The sequence below is a fragment of the Hypanus sabinus genome, chromosome 21, assembly GCF_030144855.1.
Source record: "Hypanus sabinus isolate sHypSab1 chromosome 21, sHypSab1.hap1, whole genome shotgun sequence".
Lineage (NCBI taxonomy): Eukaryota > Metazoa > Chordata > Chondrichthyes > Myliobatiformes > Dasyatidae > Hypanus > Hypanus sabinus.
This window is the reverse complement of record NC_082726.1, coordinates 8,859,281-8,880,603: the sequence shown is the minus strand read 5'-3', so window position 1 is coordinate 8,880,603 and position 21,323 is coordinate 8,859,281. Positions and strand designations below refer to the sequence as shown.

Genomic DNA, 21,323 nt, shown 5'->3' with positions numbered 1-21,323 from the left:
CCCATGAACAGAGCAGGTCTTCTCTCACAAATCCCTTGTATTGATGACCTGATGGATAATGGGAAGAGAGGAGAGGCAGGGAATTTCATTGATAGACATTTGTGCCTGGGACGAAACTGGCCACACGCAGATCAACTGGAGCAGCTCAGACACACACTCCACTTGCCATGGATAAAGGTGGGCCTAGCACTCCAGAGATGAAGGTACTTAACCCTGGGTGGTTGCTGAACACCAGGGGCAGGAGGCGTGATCTTAGAGATGACAGTTTCCAGATTGAGTGGCTGACTGTTGTTATGTACCCCGTAACTGGGTCACTTACCAGCAGAGATAGAGAGGTCCGTTGAAGTCTGATGGTACTATTTTTAACAGTTTTTATTGATAAAAATACACAAAAATAATATCAATGCAAACATACAGATGATATACGTCTTCAATACTAAATCTAAAAGCGCGGGTATAATAATAATCAATAAGAAATAGCTCTATCATTGTCTAGGGGATAATGTATTGTCCGATGGAAATATAAAAGTCACTTTAGTTCATTCAAGCTGCAGCTTTCTGGTTTGAGAGAAAGACAGGTTAAAACTTGCCCATTCCTTTTATGATGTCAATCCTTCGAGAGTCGTTGGGAGTTGATTTCCCCGTTGTTAGCTAAAAACCGTTCTTCCATGGTCAAGGCACACCGATTCTGGGGCAAATGGAAACGGACGCACGAGGCCTTCCCACCGGCTTTTGCTAGCACAGGATGGCTAGCGTTTCTTCTGGTGCGTCTGAGGGGCTATTCCCACAGACCCTCTTTTATCCTGACTCACAGGGTCTCAGATGTCAATCAGGTTGGGGATGATGCAATCCCTCCACCAACCTCCCCCTCGGTTCATTGCCTGGGGGCTTCGATGCATCGTACAGGATGCAATACACAATCCCGTCTCCAAGAGACAATAGCCGGTATCAATGGTTCCGTCTTTCGGAGGCCAGGTCACATTCCAAATTCTTTGTGGATTCTGCATGTCCTTCTCTCATTTCCTGGGTCTCCTGAACTGACTCAATAGTGATCTTGCGATTCTCACAAAGGAGGGGGCTACCCCGCACCCTTCGGCCCCTTAGAGCTGTGGCACATTCGTAACACCCCCTTTCTTCAAAGCGTTTTCACCAGCGGTGATACGAAGTAGTACAGAGTCTTACAGGACTTTAGAATCTAACACAATACAAAAGCTTTTCCTTTTCACTACAGAGTAATACAGTTATACATTCAATTCAGCATCTAAACAGTTAACGATTACAGTGTCACTTCCTTTAATATCTTAATATCTTGTACCTTACTAAAGTCTTGTAGCATCAGACTTCAATTTAATAACCACCTATTTTTATTTCTTTCCTTCAGCAAACAAAAACTAAAGAGTTGTGATCTTAGCTTACGTGTATACTACAAAAGTTCATGCAAACACTAATCTTTAGGTTGCTTTCAAACTTAACAGGCAGGCTTTCATGGGGTTGTCTTTATTATTCACATGCTTTGTCGAAATCCCGTAAAACTGGCTTTTGCTATTTAAAAATGGCGTCCCCATTAACCCTCGCCTCTCTTCCAGTTAATTCCCACGTGGGGAGCTTGGGTACCCTGGAGAAATAGGCTTTCGCCTGCTTCTTTCATTCGAGTCATTTTATCAACACTGTGTCCCAAACTTAGACCATCTTCTGAATTTCCATCCAATTCTTTAATTTTATGCAAGTTGTTAGTTTTCTCTTCAGGACCCTTCAGGCGATTAGTTTTCAGTTCGAACTCTTTGTTCAAGCAGCATTTCAAATTCTGCCTGTTCACACCACACTCTGGAATAACAATAGCATGCCCCCCCCCCCCCGTCATCTTCCAACTCAACCTGTAAGCGATCCGCAGGCTTTGTGCTACCACGCCATTGAAATGACTGGAGCCTGGTTGCTGCCTTTGATATTAACCCAGCCTTTAAATTTTCTTCATTCGATTTGGGAACTACATATTTCCCTTTTCCTTCAATAATAATATTCATCTCCCCACTTTTGATCTCTGCATTAACGTTTAACACACCTTCCAGCACAACCACCTGGGAACTCTCACTTCCCACTATTACCAAGGTTAACCCTTTCTTCACTGATCCAAATCTATCTGACCCACAAGGATGGCCGTCTGTTTCAACTGAATCAAATACCTCAGACTTTTTCTGAGCTCCGTTACTAGGTTCAGTACCACGTGCATCCCCATCTTGGACACTCTCAAACGGGACATTTGCCTCTTCCAGGCTTTCAATACCAGTACCCGGTCCAAATTCTAAATTCCCCTGATTCTCCCAGCTACTCTCTGGGCAACTCCCTTCCGGAATAAACTCAACCCCGCGGGCTGAAACAACATCTGCCAACCCAGCAGACTTCTTCAAGATAAGGGTACTCTTTTCATCTAGGACTGCCCTCATTTCATTATCGGGAACACCTTTAGAATTTTCAACTTCTTCAAACAGTTCTGCCAAACCAGACAGATCATCCATGTCCAATTCTGGACCTTTTAACAGCTCTATCTGTTTCTCATCTTTATCTCCTGCCTCTAGAACTTTTCTCCTCGCTAAGGGAAGGTCTACCTCCTCTCCCTTACCCTCTTTCACTTTACTACTCTTCGTTTTACCACCATCTAAACCCTCGTGGTACAGGGTCGGTAAGAACGTCTCGGCCTAATCGATTCTGGCCTGATTTAAACTGCTCTCTGTCTCAGCTGCCTTTCTTGACATGCTGCGAGTGATTGCGCATGTGGGATAGATCCTGGAACCTAGGGGCGGGGCCGCAACACTCACCGGCCGGCTTGTCAGCGTCATTGCTGACCAAACCTTACCACCTGCTAAATCGTTACCCAGAAGGATGTCCGCGTCAGTTCGCGGGAATTCTGATCGCACCCCCATTTCAAATGGTCCAGAGACTAGCTCACAATTCATAATGACCCTATGTAAGGGCACCATTTCCGTCCCTTTTCCTATTCCTTTCACAGCTACCATTCCCGTCTTGCGACCAAAATCTAGTACCTTACTGCTGATCAATGATAGTTCAGCCCCCGTGTCTCTCCAGATCCGTACTGGAACTGGTGTGTCTCCCTCCCTCAGAGACACGGTTCCATTTGACATACAAGTCTCAGACCCTTCTCATACTCTGTCTACCTGGGGCTCTCTTGTCGATTTACTGATTACCATGGCACATCCGATAGGGACCGCTGCTTTCCCTTTTCCTGTCTCTTTCCTTGGAGCAAAGCACCTAGATGCACTATGACCCACCTTTCCACAATTAAAACAGGTTAAGCCCGGAAGCCTCTGGCCGTCTGGCCTTTCCCCCTCGATCTTACCACTAGCTCCCAGCGGGACCTCTGCCTCAGCCGGCGGGCTTTCTCGATCGTTCCCACGGTCTCTCTGGGAACTTTTATTCCAGGAAAACTTTGTCTTGTGGGTTAGGGCATATTCATCTGCGAACCTAGCAAATTCGGATATGGACTTATTCGGCTTCTCATTCAAATACATCCGGATATCCTCCAAAACACAAACTTTAAATTCCTCAATCAGAATTAACTCCCTGAGACGCCAATAATCCTCTCCCACTATCTCTGCTGTGCACCAACGGTCCAAGAGCATACCCTTCTCATAGGCAAACTTGGTATATGTCTGATTCCACCCTTTCTTTAAAGTTCTGAACTTTTGTCTATACGCTTCAGGTACTAACTCATAACTCTGGAGAATGGCCTCCTTCACATTGTCCTAACTCTCCTCCTCTTCCTCCTCCATGGCCAATGCCGTATATGCCTGCTGTGCCTTCCCTTTTAACACACTTTGTAACAACGCCACCCACTGATCTCTGGGCCACTTCTGATTCACTGCCACCTTTTCAAAAAGCAAGAAATAACTATCAACATCCGTCTCCTCGAACTAAGGTACTAACCTAAACTCCCTACTAACATTAAACCGCTCCTCTCGGTCTGACCCTTGATCTCTTCGCCCTTGCCTTAACTTCTCTATCTCCAAGTCATGTTCCCTTTGTTTCTCTGCCTCCCCATACTCTCTCTCCTTCTCGGCTCACTCCTTTCATTATGCTCTTTCTCAGCTGCTTCCAGCTGTTTTAACTGAATTTCATGCTCTCTTTGTTTCTCAGCTCTTTCCTGCTCCCGTTTCACCTCTAACTCCTTTAGCTGGAGCGCATGCTCCCCCTCTCTCTCGGCCCTTTCTTTCTCCTTCTCTCTCTCTCTCTCTCTCTCTCTCTCTCTCTCTCTCGGCTCTTTCATTCTCCCATTTCACCTCTAGCTGAAGCACATGCTCCCTTTCTCTCTCGGCCCTTTCTTTCTCCTTCTCTCTCTCTCTCTCTCTCTCTCTCTCTCTCTCTCTCTCGGCTCTTTCATTCTCCCGTTTCACCTCTAACTCCTTTAGCTGGAGCGCATGCTCCCTTTCTCTCTCAGCTCGTTCATTTTCCTTCTCAGCTGCTTCCAGCTGCTTTAATTTAATTGCATATTCCAACCTTAATTTCTCCAACTCTAACTGAGCCGTCCCACTAGCTGGTACCTTTTCAGGGATATTTTCCAATACCTCAGCTGCAAACACATTCTTCCCAATATAATACTGAGTTATTGCCCTTCGCACCTCCCGCTTTTTCATGGACGACCTCACCTCTGCGAGGTTTAACCCCTTCGCCAAATTTATCAAGTCTGATTTGGTGGCCGCCTCTAGCGCCTCCAGAGTCGGGTTTTCTATGAATTCACCAACGTCCATCTTTGCTGGTTTCCCGTCTGGCTATCCGCGTAACCAGATCCAAGTTTGGACTTACAAGCCCGATTCACTGGCCCCCCAATTTGGTGTCAAATCCCGGATGAGCCCCAATTGTTATGTACCCCGTAACTGGGTCACTTACCAGCAGAGATAGAGAGGTCCGTTGAAGTCTGATGGTACTATTTTTAACAGTTTTTATTGATAAAAATACACAAAAATAATATCAATGCAAACATACAGATGATATACGTCTTCAATACTAAATCTAAAAGCACGGGTATAATAATAATCAATAAGAAATAGCTCTATCATTGTCTAGGGGATAATGTATTGTCCGATGGAAATATAAAAGTCACTTTAGTTCATTCAAGCTGCAGCTTTCTGGTTTGAGAGAAAGACAGGTTAAAACTTGCCCATTCCTTTTATGATGTTAATCCTTCGAGAGTCGTTGGGAGTTGATTTCCCCGTTGTTAGCTAAAAACCGTTCTTCCATGGTCAAGGCACACCGATTCCGGGGCAAATGGAAACGGACGCACGTGGCCTTCCCACCGGCTTTTGCTAGCATAGGATCGCTAGCGTTTCTTCTGGTGCGTCTGAGGGGCTATTCCCACAGACCCTCTTTTATCCTGACTCACAGGGTCTCAGATGTCAATCAGGTTGGGGATGATGCAATCCCTCCACCAACCTCCCCCTCGGTTCATTGCCTGGGGGCTTCGATGCATTGTACAGGATGCAATACACAATCCCGTCTCCAAGAGACAATAGCCGGTATCAATGGTTCCGTCTTTCGGAGGCCAGGTCACATTCCAAATTCTTTGTGGATTCTGCATGTCCTTCTCTCATTTCCTGGGTCTCCTGAACTGACTTAAAAGTAATCTTGTGATTCTCACAAAGGAGGGGGCTACCCCGCAACCTTCGGCCCCTCAGAGCTGTGGCACATTCGTAACACTGTTAAATCCCATTCTGAAGAAGTTCCTGACCAAGGGCTAAAAAAAAGATGAAAGATCAGCTTTATTTGTCACATGTATACGAAACGTACAACAAAAAGCATCGTCTGTGTTAACGCGGTTAGAGGGCGTGCTGGGGCAGTCCGCAAGAGTTGCCATTCTGCTGGAGCCAACATAACAAGCCCGGAGATCACTAACCCTAACCTGTACATCTTTGGAATGTGGGTGGATGAAACCCACACAGTCACAGAGAGAATCGCAGACAGCAGCAGGAATTGACCCCTTATCTCGGGCGCTGTACAGCGCTACACTAGCCGCTAGCCTACCATGCCACCCCTGTTGGCAGCAGCAAGGTGGGCAGAAGGGCCTGCTTCTGGCCCCTATAACTCGTGACTCCCTGGAAGAGGCAGCCGCGCCGGGCTGTGGGGCCACTGATCAGCCAGATGCATTTCGTGTTTCAGAACCTTTGCTTCCCGAGAAACCTGGAGAACCTGAGGCTAGGGAAAACATGGCACAGTGGGAGAGAATATGGCAGGTGTGGCTGGTCTATGCGATATCTCCAGCCTGGACCGGCTAGGAAAATCTGAGATCAGTCACTGGTCTTGTTCCCACACCCCCAGCTCCAGGTGCACACCAGAGCCCAGGGCAAGGACAGAAACTGGGGAAGAATGGGATCGGGAGGAGGGATAGGTGATGGAGACAAGACTCCAGGAAGTGAGGGATGGAATGAGGGAACAGAGGGAGGTGAGGGCAGTGGGTGACAATGGGTGGGCAGTGGGGATGAGGAGTAAGAGGAAACAGGGAGAAGGGAAGTACGGAAAAGGAAGGATTGGTGGAGATAGAGGAGGGAGGAGGTGGATGTTATGTTTTATAACTTCAAAATGTTAAACAAATTCAAAGGAAAACAGGAGAGCTGAGAGATATGAGTCTTAGTTTGTTCTTTACTTTAAACGAGGTACACGCTTATCACGTGGTCATAGAGTCATAATCATGAAAAGGTACAACATGGAAACAGGTCATTTGGCCCATCTAGTTTATGCTGAACCATTTAAGCTACCTAGTCGCAGTGTCCTGCACCCAGACCATGACCATGTACATCCCCAAACATCTCTTAAAAATTGGAATCAAGCTCACATGTACTACTTGTGCTGGTAGTTCATTCCACACTCTCACGACCCTCTAAGTGAAGAGGTTCCCCTCATGTTCCCCTCTAACCCTACGCCTTTCACCCTTAACCCATGACCTCTCGTCATAGTCCCACCGAACTTCAGAGGTAAAAGCCCACTTGCACTTACCCCATCTATACCTCTCATAATTTTGTACACCTCTGTCATATATCCCCTCAGTCCTCTGCATTCCAACCTATTCAATCTTTCCTCATAACTCAGCTCCACCAATCCTAGGAACATCCTTGCAAATTTTCTCTGTACTCTTTCAACCTTATTTACATCTCTCCTGTAGGTAGGTGACCAAAACTGCACACAATACTCCAAATTAGGCCTCACCAGTGTCTTGTACAACCTCAACATAACATCCCATCTCCTGCACTCAATACATTGATTTATGAAGGCCAATGTGCCAAAAGCTTTTTTTACGACCCTACCCACCCGTCCTGCCACTTGCAATGAATTATGTACCTGTATTCCTAGATCCCTTTGTTCTACCACACTCCTCAGTGCCCTACTGCTCACTATGTAAGACCCACACCTCGCACTTGTCTGTAGTAAATTCCATCTTCCATTTTTCAGCCCATTTTTCCACCTGGTCCTGATCCCACCGCAAGCTCTCACTGTCCACTACTCCCCCTATTTGCTGATGCAGTTAATCACATTATCACCTAGATCATTGATATAGATAACAAACCACAATGGACTCCCTACTGATCCCTGCTGCACTCCACTAGTCACAGGCCTCCAGTCAAAGAGGCAACCATCTACTACCACTTTCTGGCTTCTGCCACAAAGCCATTGTCTATTCCAGTTTAGTACCTCATCTTGAATGCCAAATGACTGAACCTTCTTGACCAGCCTCCTACGCAGGACCTTGTCAAGTGCCTTGTTAGATTCCATGTAGACAACATCAACTCCCTTACCTTCATCCACTTTCCTGGTAACTTCCTTGAAAAACTCCTTAAGATTGGTTAGACATGACTACAACACACAAAGCCATGTTGACTATCCCTAGATAGACAATAGGTGCAGGAGCAGGCCATTCGGCCCTTCGAGCCAGCACCGCCATTCAATGTGATCAAGACTGATCATCCACAATCAGTACCCCGTTCCTGCCCTCTCCCCATATCCTTTGACTCCGCTATCTTTAAGAGCTCTATCTAACTCTCTCTTGAATGCATCCAGAGACTTGGCCTCCACTGCCTTCTGAGGCAAAGCATTCCACACATCCACAACCCTCTGGGTGAAAAAGTTTTTCCTCAACTCCGTTCTAAATGGCCTACCCCTTATTCTTAAACTGTGTGATGCACCATCAATAACTCACACTGAGACGTAAGGCGAGATATCGGCTTTTATTGACTGGAAGAAGGAACCAGGAGTGAGTGTCTATCATACAATGTCTTGGAGACTGAGGCCGAGCGTCAGGCCGCAGATCTCCTTTATACAGGGGCCTGTGGGAGGAGCCACAGGAGCAGTCAGCAGGGGCGTGTCCCGACAGGCACATAGTTCACCACACTGTGGCCTCTGGTTCTGGACTCCCCCAACATTGGGAACATGTTTCCTGCCTCTAGCATGTCTAATCCCTTAATAATCTTATATGTTTCAATCAGATCCCCTCTTATCATTCTGAATTCCAGTGTATACAAGCCCAGTTACTCCAATCTTTCAACATATGACAGTCCCGCCATCCCGAGAATCAACCTCGAGAACTCACGCTGCACTCCCTCAATAGCAAGAATGTCCTTCCTCAAATTTGGAGACCAAAACTGAACACAGAGCTCCAGGTGTGGTCTCACCAGGGCCCTGTACAACTGCAGAAGGACCTCTTTGCTCCTATACTCAACTCCCCTTGTTATGAAGACCAACATGCCATTAGCTTTCTTCACTACCTGCTTACTTTCAGTGATTGATATACAAGAACACCTAGATCTTGTTGTACTTCCCCTTTTCCTAACTTGACACCATTCAGATAGTAATCTGCCTTCCTGTTTTTGCCACCAAAGTGGATAACCTCACATTTATCCACAGTAAACTTCATCTGCCATGCACCTGCCCACTCACACAACCTGTCCAAGTCACGCTGCGTTCTCCTAACATCCTCCTCATATTTCACACTGCCACCCAGCTTTGTGTCATCTGCAAATTTGCTAATGTTACTTTTAATCCCTTCATCTAAATCATTAATGTATATTGTAAATAGCTGCAGTCCCAGCACTGAGCCTTGTGGTACCCCACTAGTCACTGCCTCCCATTCTGAAAAGGACCTGTTAATCCCTACTCTTTGTTTCCTGTCTGTCAACCAATTTTCTATCCATGTCAGTATCCTACCCCCAATACCATGTGCTCTAATTTTGCCCACTAATCTCCTATGTGGGACCTTATCAAAGGCTTTCTGAAAGTCTTGGCTTGCTCACCTTCGTACCTCATCTTTTCTCCCCGTATTGCCTTTTTAGTTATCTTCTGTTGCTCTTTAAAAGCTGCCCAGTCCTCTGACTTCCCACTCATCTTTGCTATGTTATACTTCTTTTATTTTTAAACTGTCCTTGACTTTCACTGTCAGCCACGGTCGCCCCCTACTTCCCTTAGAATCTTTCTTCCTCTTTGGAATAAACTGATCCTGCACCTTCTGAATTATTCCCAGAAACACCTTCCATTGTTGTTCCACTGTCAACCCTGCGAGGGTATCCTTCCAGTCAACTTTGGCCAGCTCCTCCCTCATGGCTCCATAGTCCCCTTTGTTCAACTTTAATACTGACACTTTCAATTTTCCCTTCTCCCTCTCAAATTGTAGATTAAAACTTATCATATTATGGTCACTACCTCCTAGTGGCTCCTTTACCTTGAGTTCCCTTACCAAATCTGGTTCATTACACAACACTAGATCCAGAATTGCCTTCTCCCTGGTAGGCTCCAGTACAAGCTGCTCTAAGAATCCATCTCGGAGGCACTCCACAAACTCCCTTTCTTGGGGTCCAGTACTAACCTGATTTTCCCAGCCTACCTGCATGTTGAAATCCCCCATAACAACCGTAGCATTACCTTTGCGACATGCCAATTTTAACTCTTGATTCATCTTACACCCTGTATCCAGGCTACTATTTGGGGGCCTGTAGATCACTCCCATTAGCGTCTTCTTGCCCTTACAATTTCTCAGTTCTATCCGTACTGACTCTACGTCTCCTGATTCTATGCCACCCCTCGCAAGGGACTGAATTTCATTCCTCACCAGCAGAGCCACCTCTGCCCACCTGTCTGTCCTTTCAATAGGACGTATACCTTTGAATATTCATTTCCCAGCCCTGGTCCTCTTGCAGCCATGTCGCTGTTATTCCTACAACATCATACTTGCCAATTTCCAACTGAGCCTCAAGCTCATCCACTTTATTTCTTATACTTCGTGCATTCATATATAATACTTTTAACCCATTACTCCCCTCGCTTCACACATCGATCCCTATTGCACTTGGCCATACTCTCCGATCCCTTCCTGAGCTTTCTGCCCCTTTAATTCTGTTGTCTTTCTTAACTTTTCTAACTCTATTTCCCTTTAACTCCATCCTTACATTTCCGGTTCGTCTCCTCCATCCCCCCTCCCATGTAACAGTGGCAAACCTGTCTATCACAGGTAAACAGTCCCTGTCTGTTCAAATACTGATATATCCGGTCGCTTAGAATACCTTGCAGTAACTTTCCCACTACCGATGTCAGGATCAACAGCCTATAATTGCCTGGTTTATTTTTACAGACCTTCTGAAACAGCAAAACAACATTAGCTATCCTCCAATCCTCTGGTTCCTCACCTGCCAATAAGGCTGTTTTAAATTTCTCAGCTAGGACTTCTGCGATTTCTGCACTTGCCTTCCACAGGGTCCAAGGGAACACCTTGTCAGGCCCTGGGGATTTATCCACCCTGATTTGCCTCAAGACAGCAAACACCTCCTCCTCTGCAATCTATATAAAGACCATGACCTCACTGGTCATGGTAGTGCAATGACATATGCAGTTCAAGTATTTATACATATAACCTGTAATGAATTACTTAAATGAGCAAGGATGTTTAATCAAACAATATATATGCAAGATTACACAAATATTTCTGAAATATGACCATAAAACACAGGAGCAGAATTAGGCCATTCAGCCCATCGAGTCTGCTCCACCATTCCATTATGGCTGTTCCTGGATCCCACTCAACCCCATGCACCTGCCTTCTTGCCACAACTTTTGATGCCCTGACCACTCAGGAAACTATCAATATTCGCTTTAAATGCACCCATGGTCTTGGCATCCACAGCAGTCTGTGCCAGGGCATTCCACAGATTCACTACTCTCTGGCTTAAAAAAATCTTCCTTGCCTCTTTTCTAAAGGGACGCACCTCAATTTTGAGGCTGTGCCCTCCAGTTCTGGATACCCCCGCCATATCCACCCTATCTAGTCTTTTCAACATTCGAAAGACAAGGATGGAGAGATTAGAGACCTTGGACATCCAGAGAGGCGATGAATTTAGCCAAGAAGGAGAAGGAAAACTGGTTAAGTTTCAGAAGTTGGGATCAAACAGAGACATGAGGATTGTAAAGAAGCCAGAAAATAACTAAAGAAGGGAATTAGGAAAGTCAGGGGGCCGTGAAAAGGTCTTGGCAAGTGGGGTTCAGGTGAATCCCAAGGCATTGAATATATACAGCAGGGCTTGGGAGCATGATTTAAATATCTGATGAGACTTGGGACTCGATTCTCAAATCGGTTAATTCAACCTCTCTTTGTGCCCGCCATTGCCTTTTACAGTTTAAGATTGTTCATAGAGCCCATATGTCTAAATCTAAACTATCTCGATTTTACCCTAATATTAGTCCTCTTTGTGATAAATGCCTCTCTCATTCATATGTACTGGTTTTGTCCTAGCTTGGAGAAATTTTGGAAAGATATCTGCATAACGTTATCTTATATTCTGAATCACCACCTAGAACTTAACCCTTTAATTGCTTTGATTGTTTTTTTGGGCGAGACAGATTTACGTCTGAGTTCGACTAAGTGTCGAATATTATCTTTTGCTTCTCTCCTGGCCAGACGTTTAATCCTCCTTAGATGGAGAGATGTTGCCCCGCCCACGCATGCTCAATGGCTTAATGATATTATGTCCTGCTTAGACCTTGAAAAAATTCATTATTCATTTCTTAATTCGGATGCAAAGTTCCATCAGGTCTGGGGACCTTTTATTGAGTACTTTCATAACCTTCCTCTTAACTAAGGTTTTTTTTTCGGTCCCTTGCTTTCAGCTCCATTTTTTTTGGTAGTAGACATTAATATCTTCTGCTGCTAAGTGTATTTACAGTTTTGGGGGTTTGAATGTCCTGATTTATATTCTCTATATGTGTTGTGGTTGGTCTGGAGTTCGTTTTTGTTGCGGGGCTTGGGGAGGATACTAACTTTACATAGCTTCAATTTGGGTGCTTTCTCAATTATCTTTTTTGTATTATATTATTATTGTATGTTTATTTTTGCACTGTATTAATGTTCTTCATTTCGATCTGGGTTTTTTTATCTGTAGCTATGTAGAAAATGTATAAAAAATATATATATACAGCAGGAGCAAGTGGAAAACTAGGGAGAGGGTAGCACCAGCCAAGGATAAAGAGAATATTAAATACACAACAGTGGAAAAGTAGATGGAGGAAAGTGGCAGGAGACAGTGAAGGGAGGAGAAAGAAAAAGATTAATGGCTGCAGGATCTAAAGACCAGCACAGAATCTTATGATCTCTTACAATGAACCATGAAAGAGCTGATTTTGTACAGAGGCATCGTCTGTATTCTAAGAACAACACAGTACAGGCCCTTTGGCCCTTGATGTTGTGCTAACCTTTTAACCTACACTAAGGTTAAGTAAACTCTTCCATTTTTCTATCATCCGTGCGCCAGTCTACAAGTTTCTTAAATACCCCTAATGCATCAGCCTCTACTACCAGCCCTCTAGGGCATTCCACACACCCACCACTCTGTGTGAGAAACTTACCCCTGACATTACCACACCCCCAACATGCTTTCCTCCAAACACCTTAAAATTATGTCCCCTCATATTAGCCATTTTCACCTTGGGAAATAATTTTTGGTTGTTCACACTGTCTCTGCCTCTTATCTGGTACATCTATCTCTCATATGCTCCTTTGCTTCAGAGAGAAGAGCCTGGCTCACTCAACCTACTCTCGTTCAGCAGGGCTCGGTGTTGGCATTACAACCTGACCAGTGGTGGGTATCAGGCCTTGGACACAGTTTGTACTGGAACTCGATGACAGTGACATTTCAATTGGAATCATCTGCTACTGGTCGACTTGAAAGAAGAAAGAAGAGCAGTTTTTGCAGCTTTGTGTGTGCATGGGAGGAAAGAGATTCTCTTTGCTGGTGTTTTGTCGCTGTGGCTTGTGTTGTTTGGCTGAGCACTGAGGTATGCAGTATTGGTGCTGGAACGTGTGGTGACACTTGTGGGCTGCCCCCGGCTCACCCTGTGGTGTGTCGGTTGTTAACACGTTTCAATGTACGCGTGATAGATGAAGGAAAAGGAATCTGCATCTGCCAGGGCGGAAACAGAATGGAGTGGAAATGCTCCATGCTGCACTTCACTGGGTGCTTCAGCGGACAAGTGTTAATGAACCTGAGAATGAGGGGCGGGAGGCCGAATGAGAGATGGGTTCAGAATCAATCAGTGTGGAGGCGCACCTTGGAAGGGAAGGAGTGGGTTGTGGGATGGAGACGATGTGGGAGAGAGAGGTGAAGATGGAGAAGGAAGGGGAGAGGAGTAGGAGGAGGACGTTAGAAGACGGCAGAGTGCATTGTGGGATGGAGGCAACGTGGGAGAAAGAGGGCGGCTTTTCCTTCGGTGGTGCTACAGGTGTGCTCTGGGGTGTGTCAAAATTTTTAACACTGAAAGTTTGTCACTTTCCTGGGTGGAAGTGGTCCAGCTGGTGATCGATGGGGTGAACTATTTAACCACATGTGAGAAACAGGTGCAAAGAGGATTCCCCCCGCCCCCCAATGCTGAGCCAGAACAGATACTGAGCTCCCTATAATCAACCTCAGAGATAATGTGTCAGTAATGTGTGCCGGTGGCTGCAAACACTCTGGATTTTGTCCCATTTCCACAGCAGATTAAATACACTCCCTGAGTGCTATAACTAACATAACGTGGCTGCTGGTAATTAGTTTACTGTTCACTCAATCACATCACCTGGTGACTTTATAAGTACTGATGACTGACAGCAGGTGAAATCCCATGTCAGCTGTGGGACGTCCCATCACACGGAGGGGTTCACAGACTATTTGACACATCACTGGATGGGGGCAAACACACAAATCCTGTCCCATTCCTGAGTGGGGGCTTCCCAGCTTCCAAAGGGGAGGAATGGCCATAATCCCATTCCTATGTGGGGGATCTTTCCAGTCCCCTCCCTGAAGGGGAGGACTGTCCCAGACTCCTGCCAGTTCCCTGTGGGAAGGTATGACTGGTCCCCATCCCACTCTGTCTGTGGAACTGAAACCGTATGGTCAGGGAATCAGACACACCCCTGTACTGAACCCTGTGAGACAACGGTAGTTGAGAGGAGGAAGTTCCAGAGCGGGTTCATAAGAATTATCTCGGGAGGGAAAGGGTTAATGTATTGGGAAGCGTTTGATGGCTCTGGGCTTGTACTCACTGGAGTTTATTAGAATGAGGGAGAATCTCATTGAAACCTATTGAATATTGAAAGCCTAGATCAGGGGTCAGCAACCTTTACCACTGAAAGAGCCACTTGGACCCGTTTCCCACAGAAAAGAAAACACTGGGAGCCGCAAAACCCGTTTGACATTTAAAATGAAATAACACTGCATACAACGTTTTTTTTGCCTTTATGCTATGTATAAACAAACTATAATGTGTTGCATTTATGAAATTGATGAACTCCTGCAGAGAAAACGAAATTACATTTCTGCATGCAACAAAAACATTTTGAACTCCGAAAAAAAGACGTTGGGTTGAAAGTTACTTTTAAGTAAAATATTCAATGTCTATTTGAGTCCTTCTTGTATTTATGAAAAACGCCGAACTTAAATTTTCCGCCAGCAGCAAACCAAAAATAACGTCAGCCAGCTGTCATCCTGAAAAATGAAAGGACTATTTCACTGAACAATGAAAAAATATGAATATAAGTAAAATAATAGGCAATTAAAATATTTATCATACTTGGTTAATGGGATTTCTGCTCCTGGACCTCAGCGCACAGCGTCTGCACATCAGGGCTGTATGATGTCACCTTCATCTTTACACAGGATCGCAAGCTGTCATCTGTGAGGTTTTCAATATCACTCCATTTGTGTTTCTGAGCAAGAACGGCCTTCTGACGGGCAACATCTTCAAGGTCTGCTGTCAAGCGTCTAAACTTGGACACCCATATGTCTTTGTCGGCTATGTCGGCCAGTTCCATCTCAAGATCAGGTTGACTCACACCTGCCAATGCAGTCGTATTCAGTAGGGAAGGATCGATGCTTAAGGGAGTGACCGGGAAGGATAATGTGTTTTTTTCCTCTCTGAACTCACAGAAGCGTTTCCCAAACGATGTTTGCATTGCGATGATTGCAGAATGTAAATACTCCGAAATTATCATGTCGTGACCTTGTTTGAACTCTCTCAAATTGGGGAAGTGAGACAAAGTGCCTTTCTGTAAATCTCTGGCAAGCACTGTCAACTTGCGCTCGAATGCCAAAACATCCTCCAACATGTGCAGGGCTGTACGTCCTTTCCCCTGAAGAGCTGTGTTCAGCGTGTTCAGGTGCGCTGTCATGTCTACCATGAAGTGTAGCTTTTCCAGCCACTCTGGCTGTTCCAGCTCAGGAAAGGTGAGCCCTTTGCTGCCCAGGAAAGTTTTCATTTCTTCCAGACACGCGACAAAGCGTTTCAGCACCTTCCGTCTGGACAGCCAGCGATAAAAACACGTTGTAGCGGTGTCAGTAAACTGCAGTCAAAGATAGCTTTATTCGAACTAAACAGCCTTGCTTTTAAGCCTCCCTCAACCCAGCCCCCATGGACGCAGATGCTGCAAAAGACACGTACTCACAAACCCCCGTAGGCTATCTCCCTTAGCCGGTATGCTGGCTAATTGTGAGCCGTTTCGGATGTGGCAGGAAATGTGTCGCGACACTTAGGTTGTACAAGATCACCATAATTACATTTCAAAAGCTAACAAACTAACATAAAATACATTTTAATTAAATACTGACCAATTATTTCCCAAAGCCACAGGGAGCCGCAGCACAGAGGTGAAAGAGCCACAAATGGCTCGGGAGCCGCAGGTTGCCGACCCCCGGCCTAGATAGAGTGGACATGGAAGGGATGCTTCCTGTAGAGGGGGTGTCTGGACCAGAAGGCATAGCGTCAGAATATAAGGATGTCCTTTAAGTACAGAGATGAGGAAGAATTTCTTAAGCTAGATGGTGGTGAATTCATTGCTACAGACGGCTGTGGAGGCCAAGTCACTGGGTACAATTAAAGTGGAGGTTGATAGATTACTGATTAATCAGGGTGTTAAAGGCTACGTGGAGAAGACAGGAGAATGGGATTGAGAGGGAAAATAAATCAGTGGTGATCAAATAGCAGAGCAGGTTTGATAGGTCAAATGGACTAATTCTGCTCCTAGGTCTTACAGTCTAATAGAGATATCAGTTTCAGAGAGGGGTTGTGAAGGGCCAGCATACTGTGTTGTGACTCTGTGTAACCAGGGCACCATCTAGGATATTTTCAACAATAGTGTCACAGAACAAAGAAAATGGCCCTTCACCCCTGCACCAATCATCAGGCAGGGTAAAAACTCGTCTCTACTTCCTTGGGAGGCTAAAGAATTTCGCCATATTGACTCCTACCTATTTTTATCAATGCGCCATGGAAAGCATCCTGTCTAGATGCTGAACGTCTTGGTGTGGCACTGCTCTGCATGGAACGGCAAGAAACTGCAGAAAGTTTTGGACACAGCTCAGCACATCACAGAAACCAGCATAATCAGCAAAATTAAAGACCCCACCCATCCTAGACATTTTCTCTTCTCCTCTAACCCAGCACGTACCAACAGTTTCAAGGACAACTTCACACTGTAATAAAACTATTAATAGTTCCCCACCACAAAATGGACTCTGGACCTCACAAGCTATCTGACTATGATCTTGCTTTACTGTTTAATTGCACTGTGCTTTCTCTGTAGCTGTTACACTTTATTCTGCATTATTACTGTGTAATCTTGTTCCGCCTCAATGCACTGTGTAATGATTTGATCTGTGTGAATAGGATGTAAAACTAACCGTTCACTCTATCTTGGTACATGTGACAATAATAAACCAGTACCAGTACTGAGGGAGTATCACACTGTGGGAGACTTGGTACTGAGGGAGAGTCACACCTTGAAAGGGGGGCACTGGGGGAGATCACACTGAGGGAGGGGGTTATAGAGCCAGGGTCACACTGTGGGAAGGGGACACTGAGGAGGATACTAGGAGAAGGGAATACTGAGGGAGGGTCACACTGTAGGAAGGGTGGTACTAAGGGAGGGTCACTCTGTGGGAGGGGTGGCACTGACAGAGGGTCACACTTTGGGAGGGGCAGTACTGAGGGAGGGTTACACTGTGGGAGGAGCAGTACTGAGGGAGGGTCACACTGTGGGAGGAGTGGTACTGAGGGATGGTCACACTGTGGGGGGAGTGGTACTGAGGGAGGGTCACACTGTGGGAGGAGTGGTACTGAGGGAGGGTTACACTGTGGGAGGAGCAGTACTGAGGGAGAGTCACACTGTGGGAGGAGTGGTACTGAGGGATGGTCACACTGTGGGGGGAGTGGTACTGAGGGATGGTCACACTGTGGGGGGAGTGGTACTGAGGGAGGGTCACACTGTGGGAGGAGTGGTACTGAGGGAGGGTCACACTGTGGGAGGAGTGGTACTGAGGGATGGTCACACTGTGGGAAGAGTGGTACTGAGGGATGGTCACACTGTGGGGGGTGGTACTGAGGGAGGGTCACACTAGGAGTGGTGGCACTGAGGGAGGGTCACACAGTGGGGGGGCGGTACTGAAGCAGGTCACTCTGTGGGAGGGGTGGTACTAAGGGAGGGTCATTGTGGGAGGGACAATACTGAGGGAAGTCACTGTGGGAGGGGTGATACTGAGGGGGGGTCACACTGGGTGGGGTGATACTGAGGGAGAGTCACACTGTGGGGGGGTGGTACTGAGGGAGGGTCACACTGTGGGAGGGTGGTACTGAGGGGGGTCAGACTGTGGAGGGGTGGTACTGAGGGGGGTCACACTGGGAGGGGTGGTACTGAGAGAGAGTCACACTGTGGGGGGGGGGGTGGTACTGAGGGAGGGCCACACTGTGGGAGGGTGGTACTGACGGAGGGTCACACTTTGGGAGGGGCAGTACTGAGGGAGGGTTACACTGTGGGAGGAGCAGTACTGAGGGAGGGTCACACTGTGGGAGGAGTGGTACTGAGGGATGGTCACACTGTGGGGGGTGGTACTGAGGGAGGGTCACACTAGGAGTGGTGGCACTGAGGGAGGGTCACACAGTGGGGGGGCGGTACTGAAGCAGGTCACTCTGTGGGAGGGGTGATACTAAGGGAGGGTCATTGTGGGAGGGACAATACTGAGGGAAGTCACTGTGGGAGGGGTGGTACTGAGGGAGAGTCACACTGTGGGGGGGTGGTACTGAGGGAGGGTCACACTGTGGGAGGGGTGGTACTGAGGGAGGGTCACACTGTGGGGGGGTGGTACTGAGGGGGGTCAGACTGTGGAGGGGTGGTACTGAGGGGGGTCAGACTGTGGGAGGGGTGGTACTGAGGGAGGGTCACACTGGGAGGGGTGGTACTGAGGGAGGGTCACACTGTGGGAGGGGTGGTACTGAGGGAGAGTCACACTGTGGGAGGGGTGGTACTGAGGGAGGGTCACACTGTGGGAGGGGTGGTACTGAGGGAGGGTCACACTGTGGGGGGGGTGGTACTGAGGGAGGGTCACACTGTGGGGGGGGTGGTACTGAGGGGGGTCACAATGGGAGGGGTGGTACTGAGAGAGGGTCACACTGTGGGAGGGTGGTACTGAGGGAGGGCCACACTGTGGGAGGGGTGGTACTGAGGGGGGTCACAATGGGAGGGGTGGTACTGAGGGAGAGTCACACTGTGGGGGGGTGGTACTGAGGGGGGTCACAATGGGAGGGGTGGTACTGAGGGAGGGCCACACTGTGGGAGGGGTGGTACTGAGGGGGGTCACAATGGGAGGGGTGGTACTGAGGGAGGGTCACTGTGGGAGGGGCGGTACTGAGAGAGGGTCACACTGTGGGAGGGTGGTACTGAGCGAAGGTCACACTGTAGGGGGGTGGTACTGAGGGAGGGTCACTGTGGGAGGGGTGGTACTGAGCGAAGGTCACACTGTGAGAGGGGCAGTACTGAGGAAGGGTCACACTGTGGGGGGGTGGTACTGAGCGAAGGTCACACTGTAGGGGGGTGGTACTGAGGGAGGGTCACTGTGGGAGGGGTGGTACTGAGCGAAGGTCACACTGTGAGAGGGGCAGTACTGAGGAAGGGTCACACTGTGGGGGGGTGGTACTGAGGGAGGGTCACTGTGGGAGGGTGGTACTGAGGGAAGGTCACACTGTGGGAGGGTGGTACTGAAGGAGGGTCACACTGTGGGGGGGTGGTACTGAGGGAGGGTCACACTGTGGGAGGGTGGTACTGAGGGGGGTCACAATGGGAGGGGTGGTACTGAGGGAGGGTCACTGTGGGAGGGGCGGTACTGAGAGAGGGTCACACTGTGGGAGGGTGGTACTGAGCGAAGGTCACACTGTAGGGGGGTGGTACTGAGGGAGGGTCACTGTGGGAGGGGTGGTACTGAGCGAAGGTCACACTGTGAGAGGGGCAGTACTGAGGAAGGGTCACACTGTGGGGGGGTGGTACTGAGCGAAGGTCACACTGTAGGGGGGTGGTACTGAGGGAGGGTCACTGTGGGAGGGGTGGTACTGAGCGAAGGTCACACTGTGAGAGGGGCAGTACTGAGGAAGGGTCACACTGTGGGGGGGTGGTACTGAGGGAGGGTCACTGTGGGAGGGTGGTACTGAGGGAAGGTCACACTGTGGGAGGGTGGTACTGAAGGAGGGTCACACTGTGGGGGGGTGGTACTGAGGGAGGGTCACACTGTGGGAGGGTGGTACTGAGGAAGGGTCACACTGTGGGAGTGTCACACTGTGGGGGGTTACTGAGGGAGGGTCACACAGTGGGGGGCGGTACTGAAGCAGGTCACACTGTGGGGGGTGGTTCTGAGGGAGGGTCACACTGTGGGAGGGGTGGTTCTGAGGGAGGGCCACACTGTGGGGGGGGTCACACTGTGGGGGGGTGGTACTGAGGGAGGGCCACACTGTGGGAGGGTCACACTGTGGGGGGGGGTGGTTCTGAGGGAGGGCCACACTGTGGGGGGGTGGTACTGAGGGAGGGTCACACTGTGGGGGGGCTGGTACTGAGGGAGGGCCACACTTTGGGAGGGTCACACTGTGGGGAGGGTGGTACTGAGGGAGGGCCACACTATGGGAGGGCCACACTGTGGGAGGGGTAGCTGAAAATTTGCTGCAAAATCTGCAAAGGGTTTTGGAGACCACTAGAAGCCTTTGGGAGTGTGCAGTATTCGTGCCAGCAGTGATCGGAAACAGTTTCCTTCCCAGGAAGGATTCTGTTCGGTGAAGATTTTCAGTCCTGTCTCTTCGGCCCTGAGCAGTCGGCTCAGCTGGCGAATTGAAAAAGTTTTGAGTCTGACTTTGCCGGGAGTTGGGACAGATTTATTCCGCTTGTTACAGCGGAAAACCCCTCCCATTCCTTGCCGAGCCCAGGCCAACAGGGCGAAGAGGACTTTGGGTCCTCCTGTCCCGTCTTGTTCCTTTTTGACTGTTCCGCTGGGTGTAGACTGGGTAATATGCCAGCAGTGTTGTTGAACTTTGGGACTCTTACTGCATCATGGCAGGTTGCAGCTCCAAACTCATATTCGGAGGCTGTGGGGTTGGGAGTTTCAGCTCACCGATCAAACTACTGATCTTAAAGAATGCTGTACAATGTATTGTGCCTACTTCAGTCGGTAGGAATGTCGCTATAAAAGTGGAGACTGCCGGAGGCTGTAAAGGAATTGATGTGTCACCAGTTTTAAACAGGAAGACTCTTTTCTATTTGAAGTCGGCGAAGGGTGTGTTTCTGGCCCTGAGTCACGGGTTAAGGGTGGGGAGGGTTTTTATGCAGGTGCAGACGGTGTTGGCCCCTGTGCAGATGGTAATACTCTCAGACGTCCACCCCCCCACCCCCAATCCCTGACAAGGCCCTCCTCCCCTACCTGCACTCCATAGGCGAGGTGCGATCGAAAATAGCCCCAATGCAGTACAGGGCACCTCTGCAGGATTATGAGCATTTATTCACT

The 21,323-nt window shown here is 48.0% G+C and overlaps 1 protein-coding gene across 3 annotated transcripts; it reads right to left on the bottom strand.

Moving 5' to 3' along the window:
* Nucleotides 1-4,353: 4,353 nt before the first annotated feature.
* On the bottom strand, nt 4,354-16,945 carry LOC132378782 (general transcription factor II-I repeat domain-containing protein 2-like). 3 transcript variants are annotated; one of them, XR_009507177.1, is made up of 2 exons: nt 16,758-16,945; nt 4,354-5,743 (listed from the first exon to the last, which is right to left on the bottom strand). XR_009507177.1 is itself a non-coding variant. In XM_059945941.1 (2 exons), exon 1 carries the CDS (start codon nt 15,767-15,769, stop codon nt 15,089-15,091), a length of 681 nt encoding a protein of 226 aa, XP_059801924.1. In that variant the 5' UTR covers nt 15,770-15,971; the 3' UTR covers nt 4,354-5,743; nt 15,085-15,088. The 3 variants fall into 3 exon arrangements, 2 of the variants coding, with proteins under 2 accessions (XP_059801924.1, XP_059801925.1); XM_059945941.1 differs by lacking the exon at nt 16,758-16,945 and adding an exon at nt 15,085-15,971; XM_059945942.1 differs by lacking the exons at nt 4,354-5,743; nt 16,758-16,945 and adding exons at nt 14,359-14,999; nt 15,085-15,971.
* Between the last annotated feature and the right edge of the window lie 4,378 nt (nt 16,946-21,323).